General features: G+C 34.9%; 3 protein-coding genes across 4 annotated transcripts; 2 read left to right on the top strand and 1 right to left on the bottom strand.

Moving 5' to 3' along the window:
* Positions 1 to 63: 63 nt before the first annotated feature.
* On the top strand, positions 64 to 15,153 carry LOC118262750 (glutamate--cysteine ligase catalytic subunit). Of its 2 annotated transcripts, XM_035574344.2 has the most exons (12): positions 77 to 382; positions 508 to 803; positions 1,392 to 1,503; positions 5,701 to 5,884; positions 6,197 to 6,369; positions 6,695 to 6,894; positions 8,093 to 8,289; positions 9,531 to 9,702; positions 9,974 to 10,171; positions 10,346 to 10,507; positions 12,651 to 12,832; positions 12,937 to 15,153. In XM_035574344.2, the coding sequence occupies exons 2-12, from the start codon at positions 552 to 554 to the stop codon at positions 13,106 to 13,108; spliced, it is 2,004 nt and encodes a 667-aa protein (XP_035430237.2). In that variant the 5' UTR covers positions 77 to 382; positions 508 to 551; the 3' UTR covers positions 13,109 to 15,153. The 2 variants fall into 2 exon arrangements, with proteins under 2 accessions (XP_035430236.2, XP_035430237.2); XM_035574343.2 differs by having other exon boundaries at positions 64 to 803.
* Positions 15,154 to 15,698: 545 nt separating this feature from the next.
* Positions 15,699 to 19,790, bottom strand: LOC118263142 (beta-catenin-like protein 1). The gene is made up of 13 exons (XM_035574952.2): positions 19,611 to 19,790; positions 19,313 to 19,519; positions 19,053 to 19,199; positions 18,652 to 18,783; positions 18,377 to 18,536; positions 18,162 to 18,253; positions 17,647 to 17,778; positions 17,412 to 17,560; positions 17,127 to 17,302; positions 16,873 to 17,039; positions 16,555 to 16,650; positions 16,242 to 16,338; positions 15,699 to 15,821 (listed from the first exon to the last, which is right to left on the bottom strand). Exons 1-13 carry the CDS (start codon positions 19,638 to 19,640, stop codon positions 15,733 to 15,735), a joined length of 1,674 nt encoding a protein of 557 aa, XP_035430845.1. The 5' UTR covers positions 19,641 to 19,790; the 3' UTR covers positions 15,699 to 15,732.
* A 319-nt stretch (positions 19,791 to 20,109) lies between these two features.
* LOC118263146 (uncharacterized) lies at positions 20,110 to 23,169 on the top strand. Its single transcript, XM_035574955.2, has 9 exons — positions 20,110 to 20,219; positions 20,329 to 20,460; positions 20,556 to 20,792; positions 20,953 to 21,048; positions 21,167 to 21,288; positions 21,369 to 21,510; positions 21,688 to 21,736; positions 21,820 to 22,985; positions 23,066 to 23,169. Exons 1-9 carry the CDS (start codon positions 20,184 to 20,186, stop codon positions 23,150 to 23,152), a joined length of 2,067 nt encoding a protein of 688 aa, XP_035430848.2. The 5' UTR covers positions 20,110 to 20,183; the 3' UTR covers positions 23,153 to 23,169.
* The last annotated feature ends 12 nt before the right edge of the window (positions 23,170 to 23,181 follow it).

Genomic DNA, 23,181 nt, shown 5'->3' with positions numbered 1-23,181 from the left:
ACGTCGTATTCGCTGCTTGACAGAAGACATTGTCGTTCAATGAACATGCAAATGGTCCAGTGTAACTTGGCAGTTCGTGGTGGCGCTGCATACATTAGCAAATGTCAATAATACGTCAAATTCAGTACATTTAAATTTAGTTTCCTATTCTGCCACCTACCAAGATGTATTGGACATTCAGTAGATGTTCCATTGATAAAAAAATCCTGAATTAATGGTGATTACAGAATAGCCTTGTACGTTGATATAACTTCATTTCTGTCTAGTTCTTGACTCTGTTTACTATGAACATATAAAGCAGACGGTGGTCTCAATCTCATGGTTCTAATAATTAGAAAAAGTTATTTGTTTTAAATTCAGTGTTTCTCGTTTATTTTCATTTGTACGTATTACGTTTTTTATGCAAAGCAAAAGTTCTGTAAATGTTGCGGCTTGAGTAAAAGTTTTGTTGTGGTGTATTTTTTATTTTCTCGTCGACTCATCGTAAAATAAAATTTTACGTTGCAGTTGCTATGAGCTGGTGATAGTTACTCATGTTCGATTAATATTTCATGAACATTATTTTTAAAGCGACCGCGTTTTATTGTCGCATATACATAAGTAGGAATTTGGGAAGATCACGTGTGAATTTTAATTACAATCAAGTAGCAAAAATGGGTTTGCTAAGTGAAGGAAGTCCCTTGTCTTGGGAAGAGACTAAGGCTTTGGCAGAGCATGTCCGTCAACACGGAATCGAGCAATTTATTAACCTGTACGTGAAGCTGCAGGAGCGCACAGGCGACGTGCTTAAATGGGGAGATGAGGTTTGTTTACATTCATTATTGATCTCTTGAAATTGTTCAGTTTAGACTTAGATGTGACTTACATATGGGCAATCAATTTTATTGAATTCAGTAATAAACCACATAACTTTATTTATTAATCAATAATTTAGCTAATTTGTATAAAATATAACTATTAATATCTTATAATAAGGTATTAATAAAATGAGACAGTTTGATGTCATGTTAAATTATAATACTTATTGAATGATCTGAGTAAAGTGTAGTACTAGATGATTATTTATGTTGCATAATACTCATAATCATTGTGTAAGATAAAGAGATGGAGAACAAACTAATATTGGAATAAATGAAAACCTTGAATGAGTCATACTAACTATTTAATAAACTCATCTTATTGTATTGAATTCGGAAAATAATGTTCAATGTTGCTGCCTCAGTCTACCTCCTCAACAGCCTTAAGCATCAACCTATGCAGCAACAGTTATAGAATGATAAAGAATTGAATTTTTGTGTTATAGACTATGGGTCCCTGATGTGGCTCGAAACTGGTCAAGTAACCAGTATCTGAGTGAGCTTTGCAACCTAATTAAATATTGAATATTTTAGGTGGAGTACATAATTGTGAAGTTTGATGATGAGAACCAGCGTGCCACAGTCAGCCTCATTGCCCACAATCTGCTGCCTAAACTGCAGGAGAAAGAACTAGCAGATCCTCAAAGTAAGCTTTTTCATCACAATTAATCACAAGTGTATACTTAGAACACACTAGTTCAAAAGATATATTTTATTCAGTAGTCACTTCCTCTACATATTTCTAGAAATATGGACTATCCATTAATATTTTCAAAATACATTTTTTTATAAAAATTCGACCTAATATGTACCTTGTTAACTTATTGACACAATTAAAATATTATTGACATAATATTAATACCTTTTATTATGATGGAAAAAAAATCTATTGTTCTAAATATACAATGTGATAGGGGTGAGACTTCTAACCCGTTAAGGCCGAGTTCTACATCTAATTTTAAAAAGTCAGTCGGGGTTCGAAGGGATCGAATCCCCTCCCCCTAAAAGTTAAGGCTATTTTAATATCTTTTTTACTTTTTTTGATATCAAAGGTTGTATGCGTCGTAGAAACAAGAAAAAAACGACAAACGGTAGCTAATAACCTTGGCTACCCAATTCATTACTTTTTTCATATGTTTGATAATGTTTTGGTGAGAAAAAAAATCATTTGTGAATTATTTTTACCAAAAAAATCACTATTTTTCAATATTTTCAATTAGGGGTTCAACCCCCCATATTATTTTTTTTGTCAATAAAATTAGATGTAGTACTCAGCCTTAACGGGTTAGAAGTCCCACCCCTATCACATTGTATATGTATAAAACTAGCTCATTAATATTCTCAATATTATTTATATCCTTATTAACAAATAAGTGTGTTACTACTACAATTTTCATTGAGTATAAGTTACCAAGGTATTGGGCCAGATATTTATAAAATGGTCAGTTTAGTGTATATTTTATGATAGAATCAGAAATTATTGTAGGTATTAAACCATTCCATTACATGGCGCAGATCTCGATGCCGTGGCGAAACTAATGAGATAATCGAAAAAAGAATAGGTACCTATAAATAACATTTTTTCGAACTCGGAATCAAACGCGATACCTTCCGCAGTCAAGTTTATAATGCATAAAAACATAACCTAGACAATACTATACCATTTTCCTCACATAAGATGATAACACATAAATACCTACTTGTATCTATTTGTACAATGATGTAACCATGGAATCCACTAACTGAAAACTGTCGTCTCATACTACACCAATACTTACGACATGACTCATAGGTACATACTCAATAGTAGAATTCAGACGAAAATAAAAATATACCTAGGTACCCTTACTTCTTCAGTGACGCAGCAAAAATAAACAAGTTTCGTGACCTTGGAGTAATGATCATGACATGACGGTTACAGTTTGTGCAAGTTATAGTTAAACACGATTGAACTTGTTTTATTATTGCTCAATAATGCTGCTGAATACAACCAATTCGTCGAATTTTATTCACTTCTTAACTCTTTTACCCTAAATAAAGTAGAAACTCCTGTGTAGCGAGTAAGCTCGAAGCATACGTACGATCTAGATTGTAGTTATCTAACCACACACATCCGAAACAAAAATACGCAGTATTATCGTATTGTCTCGTCTGCTAATAGCATTGCTTTATGAATGAAACTTATACAACCTATGTAGAAATATCTAACTGCTAAATAGGACTATACTTATATCAGGATCAGGAACTACTGACGCTAATGACTTGTAATATGAAACACCATTTAGTCAATTAGTAATATTATTATGTTACTTTTTAATCACATGTTAAACATTTTTAGTTAGAAGTTGAAACAATTCCTACTATTTTTTTTACATAACAGTGTAATAGCTGACACTAATGTTACATGTTATTTATGATGAAACACACAGACATCGTAATTGAAGGAAACCTATATTTATGTAGTCGTATCTCCTATATCAGCAAAGTGACGATGACACGCAAAAATGATTTATTTAAAGACGTGATTAAGAAAGATAAGACATTAAATAGTGCCCCATATCAAAATCACGACCCTCGAATAATAAAACGTATTTAAGTGTGACTTAAATAACAATAACATTAGCTGCGTGCCTTCGTGTAAACATATTTTTTAATTCAAGGCAAATGATGTGCCTAACAGGTACCCATGTTCTATATCGCTCGAGATAACTCGTTCTTTAAAGCTACTAACTTTCTCTCGGGGTCGATACTTTTGCTCCTGTACGACCATTTTTAATCAAAACGTCAAAAAGTAACTACATATTCATTGATTTCAGTTTTCTTTTTTTATTACTCACTCATGCATACTTTACGAAAATATATCAATCAGATAAGAAGATAAGATATTCTATCTTTGTAGTTATACCGTCGATGTTGCTTACAATGACACGGCAAAAAATATTCAATGTTGTTTGAATCAATGACAGGCGGAGCAATCAATATTTTCTACTGACTAAGTGAAAATTACCTAATGACCTCACTCGACAAATAGCGACGGCCCTCGACATAAACTTCGATAGCAGCGTCATGTTATTGATTGTAAGCGGTTGTATGAAGCTAATGTTCTAGTTAGACAGTATGCCCCACACTATGCTGAAATAATCGAGTTTCTCTCGAAAAACCCCATTTCAATCCTAATGCAACTATTCCTAGATACGTAGACGATCAGACACCATCAAAGAAAGCTGCGCATTTTACATAGTTTTGTAGATTTACGGATACTGACAACTGACAAGAGTTACTGTTTAAAATCCACTCTTTTAATTTAATAAGCCACTTTATTAGATGCGATTAATTATTTTACCTGGGGACCATTTAATTTGTAACAATTTCAGTAAGTACAGGCACTTGTCCTTATCGAGACATTAACATAATTATTCTCAAAACATTAACGTGTCTATCTATGTTATTTCTACGCGTGTAACTCTACCGGTAAGTATTCGATTTATAAAAAAATTCGTCCGATTCTGATGATAATTGTTATATATTTATTACAAATGCAGGCATAAGGAGTCTTTGATGAAAAACATGTACAGTAGTTGCCAAGGTACCTGGCGCAAATAGCGTAGTAGGTGCGGTAGTTCTTACAGCACTATTCACTTGCTTATATTGAACATGTGTACAGCAAATCAATCATTTAATACATAATTCTTGTTATTAAAACCAGTCAGTCACTAGATAGAATGTAGGCAACTAAGAACCGAACGTTATTATAAGTGGCCTCTTGAAATAAATTGTATAAAAGATGATACATAAATTACCTACACGTTTGTTATAACTTATTTTCCTTCTTTAGTAACACTTTATTAGAAACTATAATATTATTAGTCCACTGCCTGCATGAGGCTATTATTGTCACGTGCTAAAATCTATGTGTACGTTATTCAATGCATAACTATTATAATACATAATGCGTAAGACGGAAGTGTCATGTTGCGTGTTTCATAAACCAGTACTGCTTATTTACAATTTATCAACGTCATTGTGACTGTCTTGATTTTGCTTGACACTTACTTGATGCTTCCGAGGAGGGGGTTCGATTCCCGAGTCGAGCAAATTTTCACTGGATTTTTCGTTAGTCTAGTCCTCAGAAATGAAAGAAATAGAATAGAAGCTGATATACGACAATAGACACCCCACCCCCCATCCCCTTAAATATATTAACAATCTTCACAATTCACATAATATCCGATAAAACTTAAGTGGGTTGGTTACATTTGGTATGTAATAAATCGTAAATTAATTTACTTGTTGATAAAATGTGCGTAAACACCAAAATCAGTAAGTTTATGCAAATTGTGCAAAAATGCACTAGGTATAATCAGGGCTCTACTAATAAGTAGCTGTAATTGTTAAAAAAGTAGAAAATAGAAGCGGTTGATAATTTAAACGTAAAATAGGTGATGGAAAATGTTAAAGTTCGCTACTACGACAAATTTATCATTAAACATAGTAACCACAATGGGCTCGTTGACTTGACATGATTTATTTCTATAACATTAGTCGTATTGTAATGCGCGAACTTTGTTATGCACATGACTTGGTGAGGCTATTAGGTATTCATGTGCAAATGCAAACTGTCCGTGTTTTACCTAGTTACGGTTACAGTTTTATTATAAAATCATAAACATCTTTGTATTACAAACTTTAAAATATCTTTATACTCTAATTCCCGACAAATCATTATGCCTGTCTAATAGAGCAGAAAATATTAGTAGCAATCAGCAATGTCAAGTAATTGTGTAAGAGACAATAATAAATTTAAACGTGAAACTAATTATTTATGTATTTTATTTTGTTTTAGACGTAAAGTCACTCTGGCGTCCTGAGTATGGATCATACATGATTGAGGGTACCCCCGGCCGACCGTACGGGGGTCTCCTAGCACATTTCAATATTGTAGAAGCAAACATGCAGTACCGTAGAGCCGAAGTATCACACTTACTACCTCCGGGAGAAGTTATCATGAGCATAACGAATTTCCCAAGGTAAACTAATAAGTCAATTACTTTAATTACCTACAGCCTTACGTTAATTTATAGATTTATCAATGCTTTCCTTGTATGTGGTCATCGTTGCTATCTGTGAGTATCTGTGCCTAGCTCCCCCATTTAAAGTAATTAGCTCCAATTAATTATTGATCTGATAAGACGATACTCATCAAAGCCGTTTATTGTGCAGCGTTTGAATACTCCAAATGAATGTTGATTAAACAAAATTGATATAGGCGTGTTACTGTCGAGTCATGCTGCCGAATCTATGTTGCTGTAGAGTAAGATAACTCGATTGTTTGCTTACAGATTAGGATGTCCCAATTTTACAAGTCCGCCTTACTCACCGACTCCCCATGAAGGTGTCACCAGATCATTGTTTTTCCCTGACGAGGGCATTTTCCCAGGACACCCTCGCTTCAAAACATTGACCAATAATATTCGGCAACGACGTGGAGAAAAAGTAGCGATCAATTTACCAGGTAAGTCACAATTTACCTTATACGTTTTGTGCCGAGAAAAACCATTACCTAGTTCATAGTCTTCATTTCCATGATTACGCATAACTTAACACAATTGCTCTTAAGTTCGTATTAAAACAATAGCTACCAGGACATTGTATTGGTGCTTATTCACGTATTGAGTATTATTTAGTGAATGGGTTATTACGAACATTAGTAACTTATTATAATACATTTACAATCACAGTCTTCACATTTCCTTATACGGTGTTGTACGTTAGCGTTTTTACCCATATGCAAAAAGGTAAAAAAAACCTATATTAATAATCTCGTTTGTTTTTCCTAGTGTTCAAAGATGTAAACACCAAGATTCCGGTAGATAATTCTCACTTGTTGGAGCCGGAGGCAGCTAAGCCTGATTGCGTGTACTTGGACGCTATGGGCTTCGGCATGGGATGTTGTTGCCTGCAGCTCACGTTCCAAGCCTGTTGCATCACTGAAGCTCGCACTTTGTACGACCAGCTAGCGCCACTCTGTCCTATAATGGTTTGTTAAACTTTCAATATTTAGAAATGGAATTCTTACTCCATTCATTTCTTTGATGTTGACTGGTATGATATAGAAGTCATTATTAGGCAGTTTTTATTGCGTTCCAATTCTATGTAGATAATGTATGTGTGTTACTTTTTTGTATTTTTTTTTTCTACTACAAAATCTGAACCGGACTTTAAGGAAAACTAGTGAAGTAAAAATATCAAACTGTCATCGAAACTAACACCCGTATTCACAAACGATACTTTCCTCAGTGAAGTAGCAACGCTCTGCGAAGTAAGGCATTTCTCACTGCGTAACATCTGGCAAGCCTTTCAATTCATAAACGATACTTAAGCGACCCTTGTCTAAGCAAACCCGTAGCGTTGAATAGAGCTCTGTGATTGGTTCTCGTATGTTGCGTATTTCACGTCGCTGCTTGACGTTCATATCAGTTGTCATACAACAACGTCAAAACATAAACAGTTACCGGTAACCAAGAACAATTTTGAGTTGTCATACAACAACGTCAAAACATAAACAGTTACCGGTATCCAAGAACAATTTTGTTAATATTTGTGTTGGTTTTATATTCACAAATATGGATACAATAACAAAATCGGGATCCCTAAACACAACTGTCTGTCTGTCCGAAAAATACTTATATTTCTCTAACAAGAAATAAACCTTGTGACATCTATTGCCATTGACAATGGCTATGCGTTGCTTAAAACAGCTGGCAGGCTACTTTAGCTGTGCGTTCATTTTGAAGGACGCATAGTACCAGCTGTCACTCAAGTATTGTTTATGAATTAGATTTAGGGGCCCTGTGCGCTCGCGCGCACTAAGAGACCGCATAGTATCGTTTGTGAATACGGGTGTAACACGCGTAAATAAAAATAAAATAAAATTAATGAATCTTTAGCTACCTGTATTATGTAAATTATTAAGCATTTTCAACGAGATCGGTGACTTGTTGACTATTGCTATACCACAATACCAATTAAACTGACTGATAGCTGATAATTTCTGCAATTTAGTGGTAGCGCAATAAAACTTATTTGCCTCTAAGGATATTTAGCACTAAGTGGATGAGTACAATGGAGTTATTGTATATACCTACTACTTCGGAATAAAGTACTTTATTATTATATGTGTAGATGTAATGAATTTATTAGTTTTGGGGTGAATTAAAAGTGTATTTCATTTGTAGTTGGCACTATCAGCAGCATCGCCAATATTCCGTGGGTTCCTGACCGACGTGGACTGTCGCTGGAATGTGATCGCGGGCTCCGTGGACTGCAGGACGCGCGAGGAACGCGGCCTCGAGCCTCTCAAGAACAACAAGTTCCGCATTCACAAGTCGCGATATGATTCTATCTCTTCATATCTGTCGCCGGAAAATGAAGCGTAAGTGCTGCCCTCAACTAATTTAATCATACATGTATACATACATTATGTACTTTCGTACATGCATGGGTACATTACCTACATAAATACACACTTTCGTCTCCTATGGCTATAGCTATATAAATAAGCTACAGAGCGCCACCTAATACGATCCTTAATTAGATACCAAAATACATCCTATTTTAGTATTTTGTCATACCATTTTTGTATCTGTCATACATGTCACACGGCTCTAAGATAAATTAAGAGAATACCGATAAATTAATATAAGTGCATAGGTACATAGTTTCGATAATATGTTCGCTTGCTATTATAGGTTTAATGATTGAATGGAATTAATAACTTGATCATTATAGTTAATTGGTAAGTATTTAATCGTAGTTGAACTATAAATAATCCGCCTCTTTTAATTAATTGCATTCATTGATGGATTTGATTACGAAATAAAGTGTATAAAGGTGAAATGCAATTTTTATATTGTCGATATCTGGCGGGTTTTGGGGTGATTCCATTATTGCAGAGAGACAGAACTTGATTCCGTTAAAACAGGAGTATCGAGTCTAACAGAGTATTATGCAGATTTTCAGTATCAGAAATTCCCTGCATGGACTCTGGAATTATGCTCGGTTCGCTGTATGCCAATAGATTCACCACTCACTTAGAACATAATTGGCAATAAATTGATGTTATACCTATCTCCTAACGCTTCTGGTGTAAAAGGCGTGTTATATCAACTACCACCATACAGTTGAATAACTATGTAAAAATAATATTAATGTTAGGTAACAGCATTCCTGTCTTACTACTTTAATACAACGTAATGTCACGCCTTTTATTCCCGAAGCAGAGGTGCACTTGCACTTTGTGGTAACTTTTCTTATTTAGAAATTTAGATACATTAAATATTCTATACCCATATTCAATTAACAAATAATGTATGTTGCTACAAATATATATGTGGTTCACAGATTGTTTTTCTGGGTGTAATATATTTGTAAATAGTTATATACATTTTAAGAGTAGTGGTTCTAAGTCTTAGAACCACTTTCTTCAGTCTTTTTTTCTGACTGTAATAAAATCAAAGCAACCTACTCCTCTTTGCCAAATTGCTTTATTCGGTTTTCAACATTATTGTTTTGAAATAAAGTCAAATATGTCCAATGAAAAAAAAAAATACTTTTTAGATTGGTGTAGGTTTTCCTGCTGAGCAGTTTACTTAAGGAGTTGTGTATATCAATCAGGTATAACGACATCGCGATAGTGCACGACAAGGACTTGTACCGGCGCCTGCGTGAAGGCGGCATCGACCACCCTCTGGCCCTGCACGTCGCGCACCTGTTCATCAGGGACACCGTCTCACTCTTCTCTGAGAAGGTCAACCAGGATGACAACAACGACACCGATCACTTTGAGGTAAGCCATCCTTCTGTTTTTAACGGCCAGTCTTTAATAGTAGTAAGCAAATTATATACAAATTGGTTATTAAGATTATACAATTACTTCCGTATGATTTTATATAAAGTTAAATATGTGTTAAAGATTCGAATTTTGAGTTTAAAGTAGCTTTATGTGTACGAGTAGCTGGCGTCTGTCCAAATTAGGATAACATTTCCTATATAGATGCAGTGAAATGAATGAAACAATGGTTTAAGAAAATATTATAACTGTTACGTGTTGTGTGCAGAACATCCAGTCGACGAACTGGCAGACGATGCGCTTCAAGCCGCCGCCCCCCAACTCCCCGATCGGTTGGCGCGTGGAGTTCCGGCCGTGTGAGGCACAGCTCACTGACTTCGAGAACGCGGCCTACGTCTGCTTCGTCGTCTTGCTCACCAGGGTCATACTCTCCTACCGACTCAACTTCGTCATGCCTATCAGCAAGGTACGCCAAAATTTATATGTAAAAACTACATTTTATCATACTTATACATGCCTTCGATGTCGGACAAATGAACTACAAACCGGTGGATCGTGGAGTGAAGGTGGTTAGAAATTACACAAGTTATTGATACCATTCCCTACATATTTTTTCAACTTGTTTGTGCTCAATGTTCAGGTGGATGAGAACATGCAACGCGCACAAAGACGGAACGCGTGTCTGAGCGAGAAGTTCTGGTGGCGCCGCGACGTGGGCGCCCCCACCGACCTCGCCAAGCAAACCCGGGACCCTTCGGAGCTGTACGCTGAGATGACCATCGACGAAATTGTTAATGGAAAGGTAAGACGTAGCTCCCCATCAACTAGAATATTTGCATAATTAAACAACGCTTTACGTTATTTTTTTATGGGTATTTAATAATCTACAATGTTCAGAAGGCTTGGGACGAGTTTGTTTTACGTTTAACGAGATGGAAACTTTACAACGTTCCGCGCTTTGATTGGCCTGCTACTATAAACCAACCAACAGACAAAACAATAGACCCTCAGACAAAAAGTTTCCTAAAGTCTAATATAATTCAGTTATCGAAAAGTCTCGAAACATTTTGTATCATTCGATTTATTGTGAAAACAAACGTTACTTTTCCTCTTTAAAATGCGTCAATTGTAAACATAAATCATCTCCTATATTAGATCTTAAATAATTGCTTTACATTTCATTCATCGGGAATTTTCTCATGATTCAGCTTGACACATGAGGAAGAAATATTTACATGCTAGAAAGACTAGATACATTTTCCTTCCTATATTTATTTGTTTGTCTTAGTTGTCATTGAGTGGAAAATCAGGAAAAATGTTAGATTGGTTTTTACTCATAGGTTTTCCAATCCTATTAGAAAGTCATAACAGGAAGTTGAAGAAGTGTTTGAGAACGAATTTATTCATGGATTTTTTTGACTTGTGTTTAAACTTGATATTAGATGCTAGTATGTAACACGTTAATCAAACGTTGATGTGATAAATTATGAAAAGCGTACTACAAGTTCATGCTTATATTCTCCTGCAATCAACGTGAAGATAAGGTGATTAACAGTTAAGATGAAACACACGATATTGCTGAGTAGGTGGCAATTCAGCTTAATGTACAGTTGTATGCTTTACTTTCACAAATTAAAGCATATGAGATTGTAGAAAATGATGATATGCCTTTTAGATATGTATGTTGTTTATACTAAGTAATGAATAATTTTCTCTTTAAAAGTCTATGGAACCAAGTAGAATGTTCTCGGCATAACTAAACTACAAAATGCTTTCACATCAAGCAAAGAACATCGGGCATTTTTGTATGGGACACTTACCTACGGCGAACAAAAATAAAATTAGGTACGGTGGATAGGCAATTAAATCTAGTTCACAATGGTATAGTTCCCATATCTGTGGGTCGTGGCAATAAGGAGAAATTGGACAAATACAATAAATTGGACAAATTGGATAAAAAATATTTATAAATGTTTTTGGGCAATAATTGAAGAGGAAAAAGGGAATCAAAAATAATTAAAACAACATATTTTTCTCTTAACTTTTGGCGAAGGACTGCGATGATGATGACGAAGGACTGCGATGTAGTAAGATAAGCTAGCTACCTGCGCGAGCGCAACATAATACCAGTTTTAAGACTATGGGCGAGAGTGAGAACGAAATATGCACATCAACTTGACGGATTTAGTCTGATTGGGTTTATAAAAATACCACGGAGTGATATTTTAACTTACTGAGCGGTCGTTTAGTAATTAGGAAAAATAGTCAACTTAAAATATCATTTTCATTTTACTAATTATTTCCATTTTCCCATTATTGTGAATCAAAATAACTACACAATATTAAATATGATTGCAAACACTATCATTTAAAAATATTTTGGTTTATGTTCGCGACTTTTAAAAAATCGGGTAAAAAACGCCCGATGTCCTTTGTGAATCGAATGTGTCATAAGAATTTGTCATCGAACTGGGGAGGAGAAATCATAAAAAAATATTAAGTTTTCCTTTCCTCAATGAGGTCATTTATTACTTCTGCGTCTGAGATCATTTTATTCGACTTGTAGGAAAATTGGAAACCTTCAGAAATGAAGAATTTTCATATGGGGAAGTCTTATCGAGGCAGTTAGTGGTCATTTATTAATTCTAATTACCTGTAATGCAACAAATAAACCAGAATAAACAGTGCCTTCTACATCTTATAAAGGTGTTGAATATTGTTATATACAGACTTTATTATTTTAATAATTCGCTTTCATTATTACTACATCCCTAGTGAGATAAAATAGCAAACGTCAATAGCCGCTAGATAGCTTTCTTACATGAAATGAAGTATAATCACGCTCCTAGCAAATCAACTAAAACCTGTAAGAGATTTAAACGCTATTGGAGTTGATCAGCTTTCAGAAACCGGGTGTTCACCAGAGCTTTTAATATATTTTCCAGGATGGCATATTCCCTGGTCTGATCCCTCTGATCGAGTCGTACCTGTCGGGCATGGACGTGGACGCGGACACGCACTGCTCCGTGCAGCAGTACCTCAAGCTCATACAGCGACGCTCCTCCGGCGAGATCTCCACCATGGCCAGCTGGATGAGGAACTTTGTCACCACGCACCCACAATACATGTAAGTTATTCTAATGCTTTACACTGAAATAATTTGAATGAAAGAAGATTTCAATATAATATTTTTAATCACGCTTCTATATTATCAAATTTTTAATGCTGCAGGAAAGATTCAGTAGTCACCGAAAAAATAAACTACGATCTACTGAAGACCGCTCACGGCATTCAGTCGGGCACCCTCGCCGCACCTACTCTTTTGGGCAGCAGTAACGTGTCCAAGACTAACGAAGACATTCCCAAAGCATTCAGCAAGATGATGAGTAAGGAGTGTCCCTAACCGTGGCCCAGCGCCGCAGACATCGTGCCTTCCGTGCGCTGCACTTCTAACTACTTGTTATACAACGACATCTATGCACCGCAACCTATCCACCGCACGCGACATCTACTACTAAACTATGCCCCATCTTTCGTCAGTAGTCAGGTATTGAATTGTGGAAATCGCATGTAAAATTTTAAATACAATCACATTATGAGGCTCAAACATTGGAAGTAAAAATTATTTTATGATCGTTTCTGTTATCCTGTCTAGTTCACGCATTTAGGCTAGTTCATAGATGTCGTTGTTTGTAATTAGAGTTGCCTTACTTTGTTTATTGTAACGAGATTTATACAGGACGGCATCGTTACTTTAATCTGTTAGTATATATCAATGTATTGTTCGACACAGGATAGAAGTGAAATCAAGAAAGGTCCAATTAAACATTCCCCACATTTTTGTGACACCGCTGCCTCTCGCCATTGACCACTAACATTTTGTAACTTTTATCTTGTGACGACATTTTTCGAATTAGAAGTGATACTTATTATCTTAAATACATTTAATAAACACGAGTTATTTAGAATAGAAACCCCAATGTGACCTTACCTTAGATGTAACTGAAATCTCGCATTTTGTAACACATTCGGCTCTAGAACTTGCAAGTAATTTGATTGTTATTTGTGACCGAGCGAAATGTCCTAGTGATTAGTATAGGTAACAGTGGGTTAATGTGATACAAAGATAAATCCAGTTTTGTAGAATAATATATTATGCATTAATTTTTTACTACTTTCAATGTTCAACAAATTCTACGTAATTTAAGTTATTTTATAATGAAACCCGAACACAACAACTACTTGGCAGGACCACTAAGTCTTATATAAAACACTGTACTTACTCGTGTATGCTTTAGTATTGCGTTAAAATTACAAGTTAATGGAAAAAAGTGAATTTATTATAGTTTTAAATGTAATTTTCAAGGAAATTCAGGATTTTTTTATTGGGAACCTATTTTGTGTTTGGCAAAAACTTTAGATATGCTTTTATTTTGTTTGTTAAATAATTTTAGTTTCAATTTAGGTGCGGTTATTTGTGCTTACTGGCATTTAAAGCAGTATTAGCTAAACATTTCCAGGGCAGGGAATAACAATGTTTGTGTATACACAGTATAGGGAGCTATGGAAATTGTAAATATATGCAATGGACAGATAAAGAATGGTTGTGAATGGTGAAGTTAAAAGTAGAACATTATGAAGATAGTGGTAATTGTCACAATTTATATTTTATACGTTTGAACCATACCTAAAGGTAAACTGACGAAATTAGATCTTATATTATTGACTTTTATCTCATCAGACTCAATGAATTGAAAATTGGAACAGTCAAACTGCAATTTATTCATGTCTCATGAATCCTTTAGTAAAACGAGTGATCTTGGCTTGATAGAAACATTGAGTGAAATTATTTTTAGAAGGTAACGAATGACCAAGAAAATATTGTTTTGACAGAATTGCACCTGTTTGTAAGTAACACTATGTGTAAATTAAGTTGCTAATATAATGGCGGAATGAAATTGTGAGATAAAACCAAATATTGTTAAAAAATACTAAGCGTAATCAGTTTCAATTAAAGATCAGTTTAGCAGCATAGTCAGATTATATTTACTGGTATAAACTTTATACTTTAAAATAAGAATTGCTGGGTTAATGTATCAATGTAACATGGTGATTAAGTTGTATGTATGTATTATGAAATTCTCTTGTGGGTATAATGGTCACTTAGAATTAAAGTTCCTTGCCATACCAGGGCTTAGAAAATTAAACTAACCATAGAAACAATCCTCCTTGTTTACAGTCAGCACAAAATTAATTTTCTATTTGTTATTAAAGTTTTATATTTCTAAATTACGCATTATATTTTAAAATTTTTAAAATGCGTATTATTTCTTTTAGATACAGATTTATTTTTATGTAGTTATTTTATATTGTTCACTGTTAGTGAGGTCTTTTTAATTATTATATTATGATAAAATATGCATTCAATAAAACTATTTAATTGTTAAACTTAATTTTCATTTCATTAACGACCCTTTTTCAATACGACACCGTCTGTAATATCCAGATGCCTCATAAACAGTATGAGGCCAACTTACATAGACCCACGTAACCAACTTGTTGCCGGCGGCCGAATTACCCACTATTGGTGGCGCAACCATTTCAAACCAGCGATCTAGTATCGGTCTCATTCTGCCACTAGTTACACTGCCGAATATCCTTAGCTGTTCGAATTAAGGTTGTGCATCTACGATGTCATTTTACTAACCTAATCCGACACCTTCGACTCATCAATCCAATAAAAAAAAATTGTTATTTTTTATCTAGTTTTTGAGATGTTTAGAACAAAAGAAAACGTGTATTTAATTACTTTGTCTTCTGAGAAGAGGGAGCTAGTACACCTCATTGTATGTACACTGCTGCAGCCCCAATCCATGTCTATTAAAACCACGCGAGTGTGACTGGGTGTGCAACCATGGTACATATAAAAGAAATAAGGTCCTAATGGGTCGTATTCGGCTAATCGGATATTTTTAAAGGTTTTAAATGAAATAATTTGATTACAACGGAAACAATACAATTTATTATTTAGAATTTGTCTACAAGTTGCAATATGTGTTGTTGTTCCTGTTGGCGCCACTCCTCGCTGCCGGCGTCGCCAAGGTTGCCCGCATATTCTGAAAAATAAACACGTACTTTTTTAGTGGGGGCTACTGTGTTTTTGCTTAGCAGATGGTGCTAGTAAACCTTTCGCTTTTCGTCCAAAAGGGAATAAGCCAGTGTCACACTATTGGATGTTCAATATTGGACAGCTGCAGTGATTGGATAACAAAATCTCTTGCCACATTTCCACTTTGTAATGACCAAAAGAACCCCCCTTTTGAACAGTCACGATGACGCGACGTTGAGTAAATACGAGATACAGCAGCTTAGAGTAGGTCTACCTACTTTCTCTAATCGGCCTATTTTTTGTTTTTTCTTTCCGGATTTTCGACTTTATGTCAAAACAATAATGTTGAAATTTGACAATAAGGGGTAGGTTGTCCACTATAATTCACTCCTTTTTAATATAATTAGTTCACAGTTGAGTTTATTACCTCTCATGACGTGTCGAATAATCTTGAGAGAGCCTCCACGTAGGGACAGCACACGTTGTACACGCTGCTTTATGGCCGCTGGTCCCGCGGTACAAACCTGTACATATTGACACTCACTTATAATCTCTGTAATGTGTTTAGCGGTTAACGAATGGTTTCTAACTAAATAAGTAATTTTCCATAACAATTATTAAACATGCGACTGCCAACCACAAACTGTTCAACCAACTTCAGCAACAAGTAGCCAACATGTTAATACTTCCCTATACAAATTAGTCATAATTATGATACACAATCAAGACTCAGTACTTGCCTCCAAAATAATTCTGTCAATGAGTTGCAAAGTGAAGAGCCCATTTGAGAGTCGCATTAGGTACTGCGCATCATCATTCAGTTCTTCTTGCTCTTGCTGAAATAGAGATAGAGTTAAATTTGTGAAAAATATTTGTTTAACTGTCAGTAGAAGCAATTACTATGTATTTTATTTAAAGATTGTAGAAAAAATAATATCAGAAGTTGCATTAGAATTATGCCCAGTGTAAATCAAAGGCGGCAGGCTTCAAGGCTTAAAAGGAGTGACGTATGTTCCGTACGTAGGAATAGTGCTAAAAAGAACTTAAATTAGATTTACCTCCATCTCTTTTTCTGTGCGGTCGACTTTGTCCATATACTTGAAATGCAACTCTAGTAGTCTGTCCACCTTCTCCAGGTCATTTTCCGTGAACTTTGCAAGTAAACGCTGTCTCTGACTGCCTTGGCAATTGCGCAACATCGATGCTATTATAGACACAACATGTTCTGAAAACAAAATGACGGAAAATTAAGGTATTTGAAAGTTAATCTTATGCTATTGGAATAAAAATGATTATTTGTAAGGAAACAAACCTTCATGCTCATCAACTGTCAGTATCCTTTTCCGTTTTGGTGTTTTCATAAAAAGCGGGAAAACTGTGCGAAGGCCCAATATGTCTACGAACTTATTGCAGTTATCGCGACCTTCTGGGCCAGCAAGGGCGTAATCCAGCACTTTAAGTGAACCATTCCGAGACATTTTCTTTTCCCTAAAAGATACAAATATATTTAATTTTTTAAGAATATTATACACTAAAAAGTAGATAGTTAACAACTACAAAAACTAGTTAAAATTTTATTTTTTCTTCAAGTTTATACCTGAGCATAAGGTTCATAAGCTGGAGCCCCTCGCCTCGTAGGAAGCGGTCCCGATTGGATGGCTCCGTGAGCGCGCAACATAAAGAGTTGAACATGTTCTCCATCGCCTCTTGTTCCTCAGCGCCAGCAGGGTCGTTACGTTTATAGAACTAGAACAATAATGTATAACTTAGTTTGTGCCTTATACGCGTGTTTTTAAAGTAGTTTTTGCTTTTCATGAAGTACTTATGCTTACCGCCAACTGCTGCAATAAAACATCAATGCCATCAAGTTCGCCCAACAGCTTTCTATTCTCTGGAGTGTTTTGTAGAAGGATTGAAAGAATTTCTGTTGCATACAATTTGTTGGCATCAAAAGGCACCTTCAACTGAAATAGTTATTAAAGCAAATTTTTAAATACACATATCAACAGGCAATAAATAGCCAGTGCTGACCTTAGGTCTCTTCTCACACTGAAAAGGTTTGAGGATTAATCACCACACTCGCTCAATGCGGGTCGGCGATTTCAAACTTATAATACAATTAGAAATTATAAGCCAAGGTCTCTTCACGATGTTTTCCTTCAGCGTCAAACTCAAAAAAAGTCACATTGGTACTTGGCAGTTGGTAGATTTTAAACTCGCACTCCCATGCATGAGAAGTGTTACGCCATAAGCCTCAGGGCCACCACAACATTTTTTATTTTCAAACAAATATTAATAGAGAATTACAGGTATACAACTAAACAATAGAACTGTAAAATATGCTAACCTTCAGTCTTTTAAGTATCCACTGCAAGAAACCCTGTTTAGCCACTTCTGCACACATTTCAGTTCTGAATTCAATCAAATTTTCTATGATGCCTGTAGACAAATGAAATTATACATTAAATTTATCACATACAACTAGATTAAACCAATAAAACTAAGCACTAAGATAAAGTAAAGTAAGTTGCAAAATTACTTCAGCACATAATATTACATTACCTAGAGTGTCATGTACTGCATCTCTTTCATCTGGCACTTGTTCATCAAGGCGCGATAGATTGTGTAGCAGCAGTGATGGTGCCTCCGCTTCAGCCAGAGCATTCATCAGAGCCTCCGCACCCTCCTCACTCTCTTGGAGAATGTCATCATCTGTCAGCTCCTACAATTTGTATTAAGTTTTTACATGAAGTCATTCAAGTAATAAGAAAGAAGTGCAAATGATAAAATTTGTAAAATAGTTTCCATCAACAGCACACACTATAAGAATTACTTGCCTGCAACAAATGCACCACCTTAGTAGATACATCTGTGTTGTCATGTGACAGTAGCTCCAACAGTGAATTGATGCACTTCAGGTCCACAAGCAAGGGATACTGGTCAGGCACTGTCGCTACTGCACTAAGTTCCTAAAATCACATAAATTATATTGATAAACCTCTATGTAACATCCCATTAATTGTTTCTTAACTATGCCATTACAACAAGAGCTTTTCTCAAAATTAAAATTTCCAATGAATAAAACCCTACTAGGTTTTATTCCTACTGGTACATAATTGAAACTAGAATAATAATATTATTTTGCTGATGCCCATGATTTACATTTCTCTTTATACATTTGCAGGTGCTATAGTGTAATAATGAGTTTTATTATGATGTAAAACAGTTCCTACTGTACCTGCAGTGCTTCATATAAATCTATTTCACTGTCCATAAACTTCTCTGGTTGATCTGGAAACTTTATTCTCATTTCCCTGTTCCTTAATGTTTTCTTTTCAAAATTCAAAACTAGTTTCTTAACAGCAGTTTCATCTAGGACATCACCCTGAAAGTAGAAGGATGAATAAAGAGAATTTAGTAAAAGAACACTTGTCTTTAAACATAAATAAAGACTCATCACATCACACAGATCAGTCTACAGTACAGTTATGAACTAACCTCTGTTGTTTCATTCTCAACAAATCTCAATATGTCTTCTCTTTCCTCATCAGTGATGGTTGGCTCTTTAGGTAAGGTTTTGCTCAGTGGTAGCAGTACATTATCTGATTTGTTTCGCGCCATGCGACGCATTTTTGAAGCCTTTGGGCCTTCATCGTCCGAGTCCCCGCTGTCTTCTTCATTTGGCCTTTTAGGTGTCGGTGTAGGCTAAATGCATATAAATAAAGATCAGTAAGTTTAGTCAAACTTCATATAGCAAATAATTCGGTATTATATTTCAGTAAAGAGACATAGGTACCTTAAATGAAAGTAGTTCTCCAACATCCATAATGAAGGAATTCGTACTTATTTAGAAGTTGAACACATAAACCATTAATCAAACAGCTCGTTTATCCACAAACTTGATTAAATTATTGTAAAAATGTGAGATGTTTGGTTTAGCTATTCAAGTATTTGACATAACAAGTTACTTTGACACTGACAATACTGACATTCTCACAAACTTGACATAATTAAGCGACCCATAAATCATCCGACATTTTATCCTACATAGAATGATTGGTGTAGGACATCCTACCTGGACATCCTGGATGTTAGAGCAAAATACAATTTCCTTCTTGATAATGTTAAAATAAACAAATTGTATATAAAATTAAATAAAATATGTAAATTATGTTTCAGACAGGGCAAAAATACATCTATGGATAAAAATCGACTAAAAAACAAGTCACTCCTTACTCTAGTGATTAAAAAAATAGACGCATAGTGGCGCGAAATTTAAAAATTGAATAGGGACAAATTGACACTGGTTTCAAAATTTTGAAATTGTTTTACAGGATTTAATTACTGGTTTGCTTTATATTATTAGGTAATGGACGTTATAAGAAAACAGGAAGCAGCAATTAAGGTGAATCTATTACATTTTACCGTAATTTCTCACCACTTTTCGAGTTTGAAGTTCAAAGAATTAAATGTTTAATGTGAGAGTAAAGTTTAAAGAACAATTTTATTTACAGGATATAATAACTTCAATGAAAAATGGAGAGCCAGTAAAATTAATGAAACTATTGGAAATATTTAATACTTATGCGGAAACCGATATGCAAGTTAAATTATTCTCAATTTTATCTGGCTACCTAATGTTAAATGTAATGTTACTTATGTGGAAAACTAATAAAACATATTCATTACGCCTGATTAATAAAATATTTAATATGTACGGAAATATTTGTATTTCTTACAGCAAAATAGTATCGAGGCTATTGCAACATGTGGCCCATTATATGACAAACTCTATAGAGTTCTAGTTAACTGCCCTCCTAGGAAAGCTACGGTTGCGTTCAATTTTCTTTCGGCTCTTCTATACGAAGATTTCGCTGACAACCAACGGAGAAGCAGCATAGTTGTATATGCAAGGAATTCGATAAGAAGTAGTGGTTGTTTGGCAGCAATTTGTGATCTATTCACTAGCTGCATGATGGTAAGTAATACCCGAATTACTTTAAATTCCTCACAGGCAAGCCTATAGATAGGAATCTACTTAAATACCCAACTCTGCTTAACCGCCTTGACTCCAAAATATTAGTATAAGTGCTTTATTGTTTATAGGTAATCTAGATGTCGCATGCGCAATGTTTCAGGATCAGGAAGCATGGCGTGCTCTTTGTCGATGTCTCGCTGAATCGTGCCGCGGTACAGAAGCTAATCAAAGTTATTGCACGCATCTCGTTCCAATTGTATGTACTTACCCTTAACATTTCAAAGTCATTTCTGTAAAACTATCTAGGAATTATCATCGGCCAAGTTTACAACGTACATCTTTTTTTCTGTACCCAACTGATTTCATTTTTGCAGTGTATTCAAAGATGCAACCATAGGAATATCGAGTTGCTAATGGTTTTGCAAAGTTTGCTACAAAATCATAACCGTAACATAGCGCTATTTGTGGAGTGCAACGGCATGTCGCTGTTTCAAAGGTAAGATATTTCTTTTTATTCTTAATAATCCAATAATAGTGACAGAGAGCTAGTTTAATTTACGTAATATTTGTTTACAGAGAGTTCCTACAGCATGACATCTGCCTACAACTGCTAGCCACTATAGTACAGAGCTCCAAAGAAGCAGCTACCTTAATCGTCAACACAGACATTTGTCAACAACTTCGACGTTTCCTGCAACTATATGGACCACACTCACAGGTACCCACTGCAATAGCTACTCTTTAATATTCAGCTTTCAATACAAACGGTTAAATAGGCTAAAAGAAACCTGGGTTTATAATTAAATTATTAGTTTGAAATTCCCAATCCGCCTTGAGCAACTGTGATGATTAATGCTATTTTTTTCTTTCGTCTAATCGCTTCATAACTTTTCAGATGGGCCAATGGTCTACCATCATTTTGTATCATACATCTAGAGTTGAAGGTAACAAGCATACCACTTATATTTTCAATTGGGCAATATCAGATATTTATTACTACATATAAAATAAAATTTGTCGATTTCAGTTTCCTTAACAACTAAGAAAATGGATAAGGATAATGAAGAAAAAAATAAATTTAGTGAGTCATTTCTTAACAAAATCTCACAAAACAGAAAGACGGAACAGTGCAGCGACAACACAACTATTTTTTTCCGCAATGTTATGAAAGAAATAATGCTATGTGGTGCACAGAAAGGAAATAATTTTAAGCCTCTCCTTTCTACCAATGTGATAATAAATAGTCCTGGAAATGCCATGGATACCTCAAGAGCTCTATTTTGTGAAAATATCAAAGAACGAAAAACATTTTGTATGGCTCCCCCTGAGACCATTCCATTATATTCCCAACACAAAATACCCACAATGTCTAATGCACATTTACAAAAGAGTGATAGAAATGAATTATCCTTATCTTTTCTACGTAATCAACATTTAAGTAAAAGTCGCACCACAACCTATTTTGTGACACCTAATAATTTTTCTGAAAGTATTCAAAGAACACTACAACCTAACGTTAGCAGTGTACGGCATAATACCGTTTACGATTCCTTTATGGAACACAACTTATCTCGTTCATGTACACAAGAAATCGATGAATTCAAACCACAATTCATGTCTACACCTAAAAAAGACATCCACGAAGCCTCTCGATACCAAAAACAACATGATAATAGTTCATATAGGTCGGTACAAAGGTCTGTCAGAAACCATCAGGTTAAACGAGCAGTTAAGAAGAAGAGAGCTACCAGGCATTTAAATCAAACTAAAACTGATAAAGATATCAGACACAAATCTTTTAGTGGGCGATTGTTTGACGCTATCAATACTTCCTGCACCACATTGGTGAAAACTGTAAAAAATATATTTAGACCGAAAAATACTTTGCAAAAAACAAAAGATGATTCTATCAATGAGACAAATCCAAACATGTCTTGTAGTTACAGTTTCACAAATTATATGCGTAAAAGAGATGAAGTTATGAAAGATGGTTATAAAGAAGACACTAATAAAGCTGAGGATTTAGTTACCACAATAGAACGGTTTGAAGATGTCAGTATGGAAATAAACAATTCTTGTAAAACGTGCAATGATACAGTTACGCTCAAACGAAAGCTAAGAAATGATGACCACTTAAAGAAAACTATAAGAAAACTCAAACTAGGAATCAATTTGTATGGGTGCGATTTCAAGGTACCTAATTAAAGTTTTCTGTATTTTAGATACAATAAAAAATATAATACATTTTACTACTTACAATTTTTTTATTTCAGAAAATTTCTCGCGCATTTTGGCCAAAAGAATCATATATGACACCAGTTGTCCTGTACAATCTGTACCGTAAATTAATTTTGAAATAATAAACTTTTTTAACTTATTTCATTGCTTT

The sequence above is a fragment of the Spodoptera frugiperda genome, chromosome 12, assembly GCF_023101765.2.
Source record: "Spodoptera frugiperda isolate SF20-4 chromosome 12, AGI-APGP_CSIRO_Sfru_2.0, whole genome shotgun sequence".
In the NCBI taxonomy this organism is placed as follows: Eukaryota; Metazoa; Arthropoda; class Insecta; order Lepidoptera; family Noctuidae; genus Spodoptera; species Spodoptera frugiperda.
Note: the sequence above shows the minus strand (reverse complement) of the source record. Positions and strands in the feature narration are given on the sequence as shown.

Excerpts from the sequence above, each read along its gene's own strand:
- LOC118262750 (XM_035574343.2), top strand. The coding sequence starts at position 552 with ATGAACATTATTTTTAAAGCGACCGCGTTTTATTGTCGCATATACATA. Across the intron at positions 9,703-9,973 it reads ACGACACCGATCACTTTGAG|AACATCCAGTCGACGAACTG; the intron begins GTAAGCCATCCT and ends TGTTGTGTGCAG. Across the intron at positions 10,508-12,650 it reads ACGAAATTGTTAATGGAAAG|GATGGCATATTCCCTGGTCT; the intron begins GTAAGACGTAGC and ends TATATTTTCCAG.
- LOC118263142 (XM_035574952.2), bottom strand. The coding sequence starts at position 19,640 with ATGGATGTTGGAGAACTACTTTCATTTAAG. Across the intron at positions 17,779-18,161 it reads GGATACTTAAAAGACTGAAG|TTGAAGGTGCCTTTTGATGC; the intron begins GTTAGCATATTT and ends TAACTATTTCAG. Across the intron at positions 17,303-17,411 it reads CTTATGAACCTTATGCTCAG|GGAAAAGAAAATGTCTCGGA; the intron begins GTATAAACTTGA and ends TGTATCTTTTAG.
- LOC118263146 (XM_035574955.2), top strand. The coding sequence starts at position 20,184 with ATGGACGTTATAAGAAAACAGGAAGCAGCAATTAAG. Across the intron at positions 20,220-20,328 it reads AACAGGAAGCAGCAATTAAG|GATATAATAACTTCAATGAA; the intron begins GTGAATCTATTA and ends TTTTATTTACAG. Across the intron at positions 21,049-21,166 it reads GCACGCATCTCGTTCCAATT|TGTATTCAAAGATGCAACCA; the intron begins GTATGTACTTAC and ends TCATTTTTGCAG.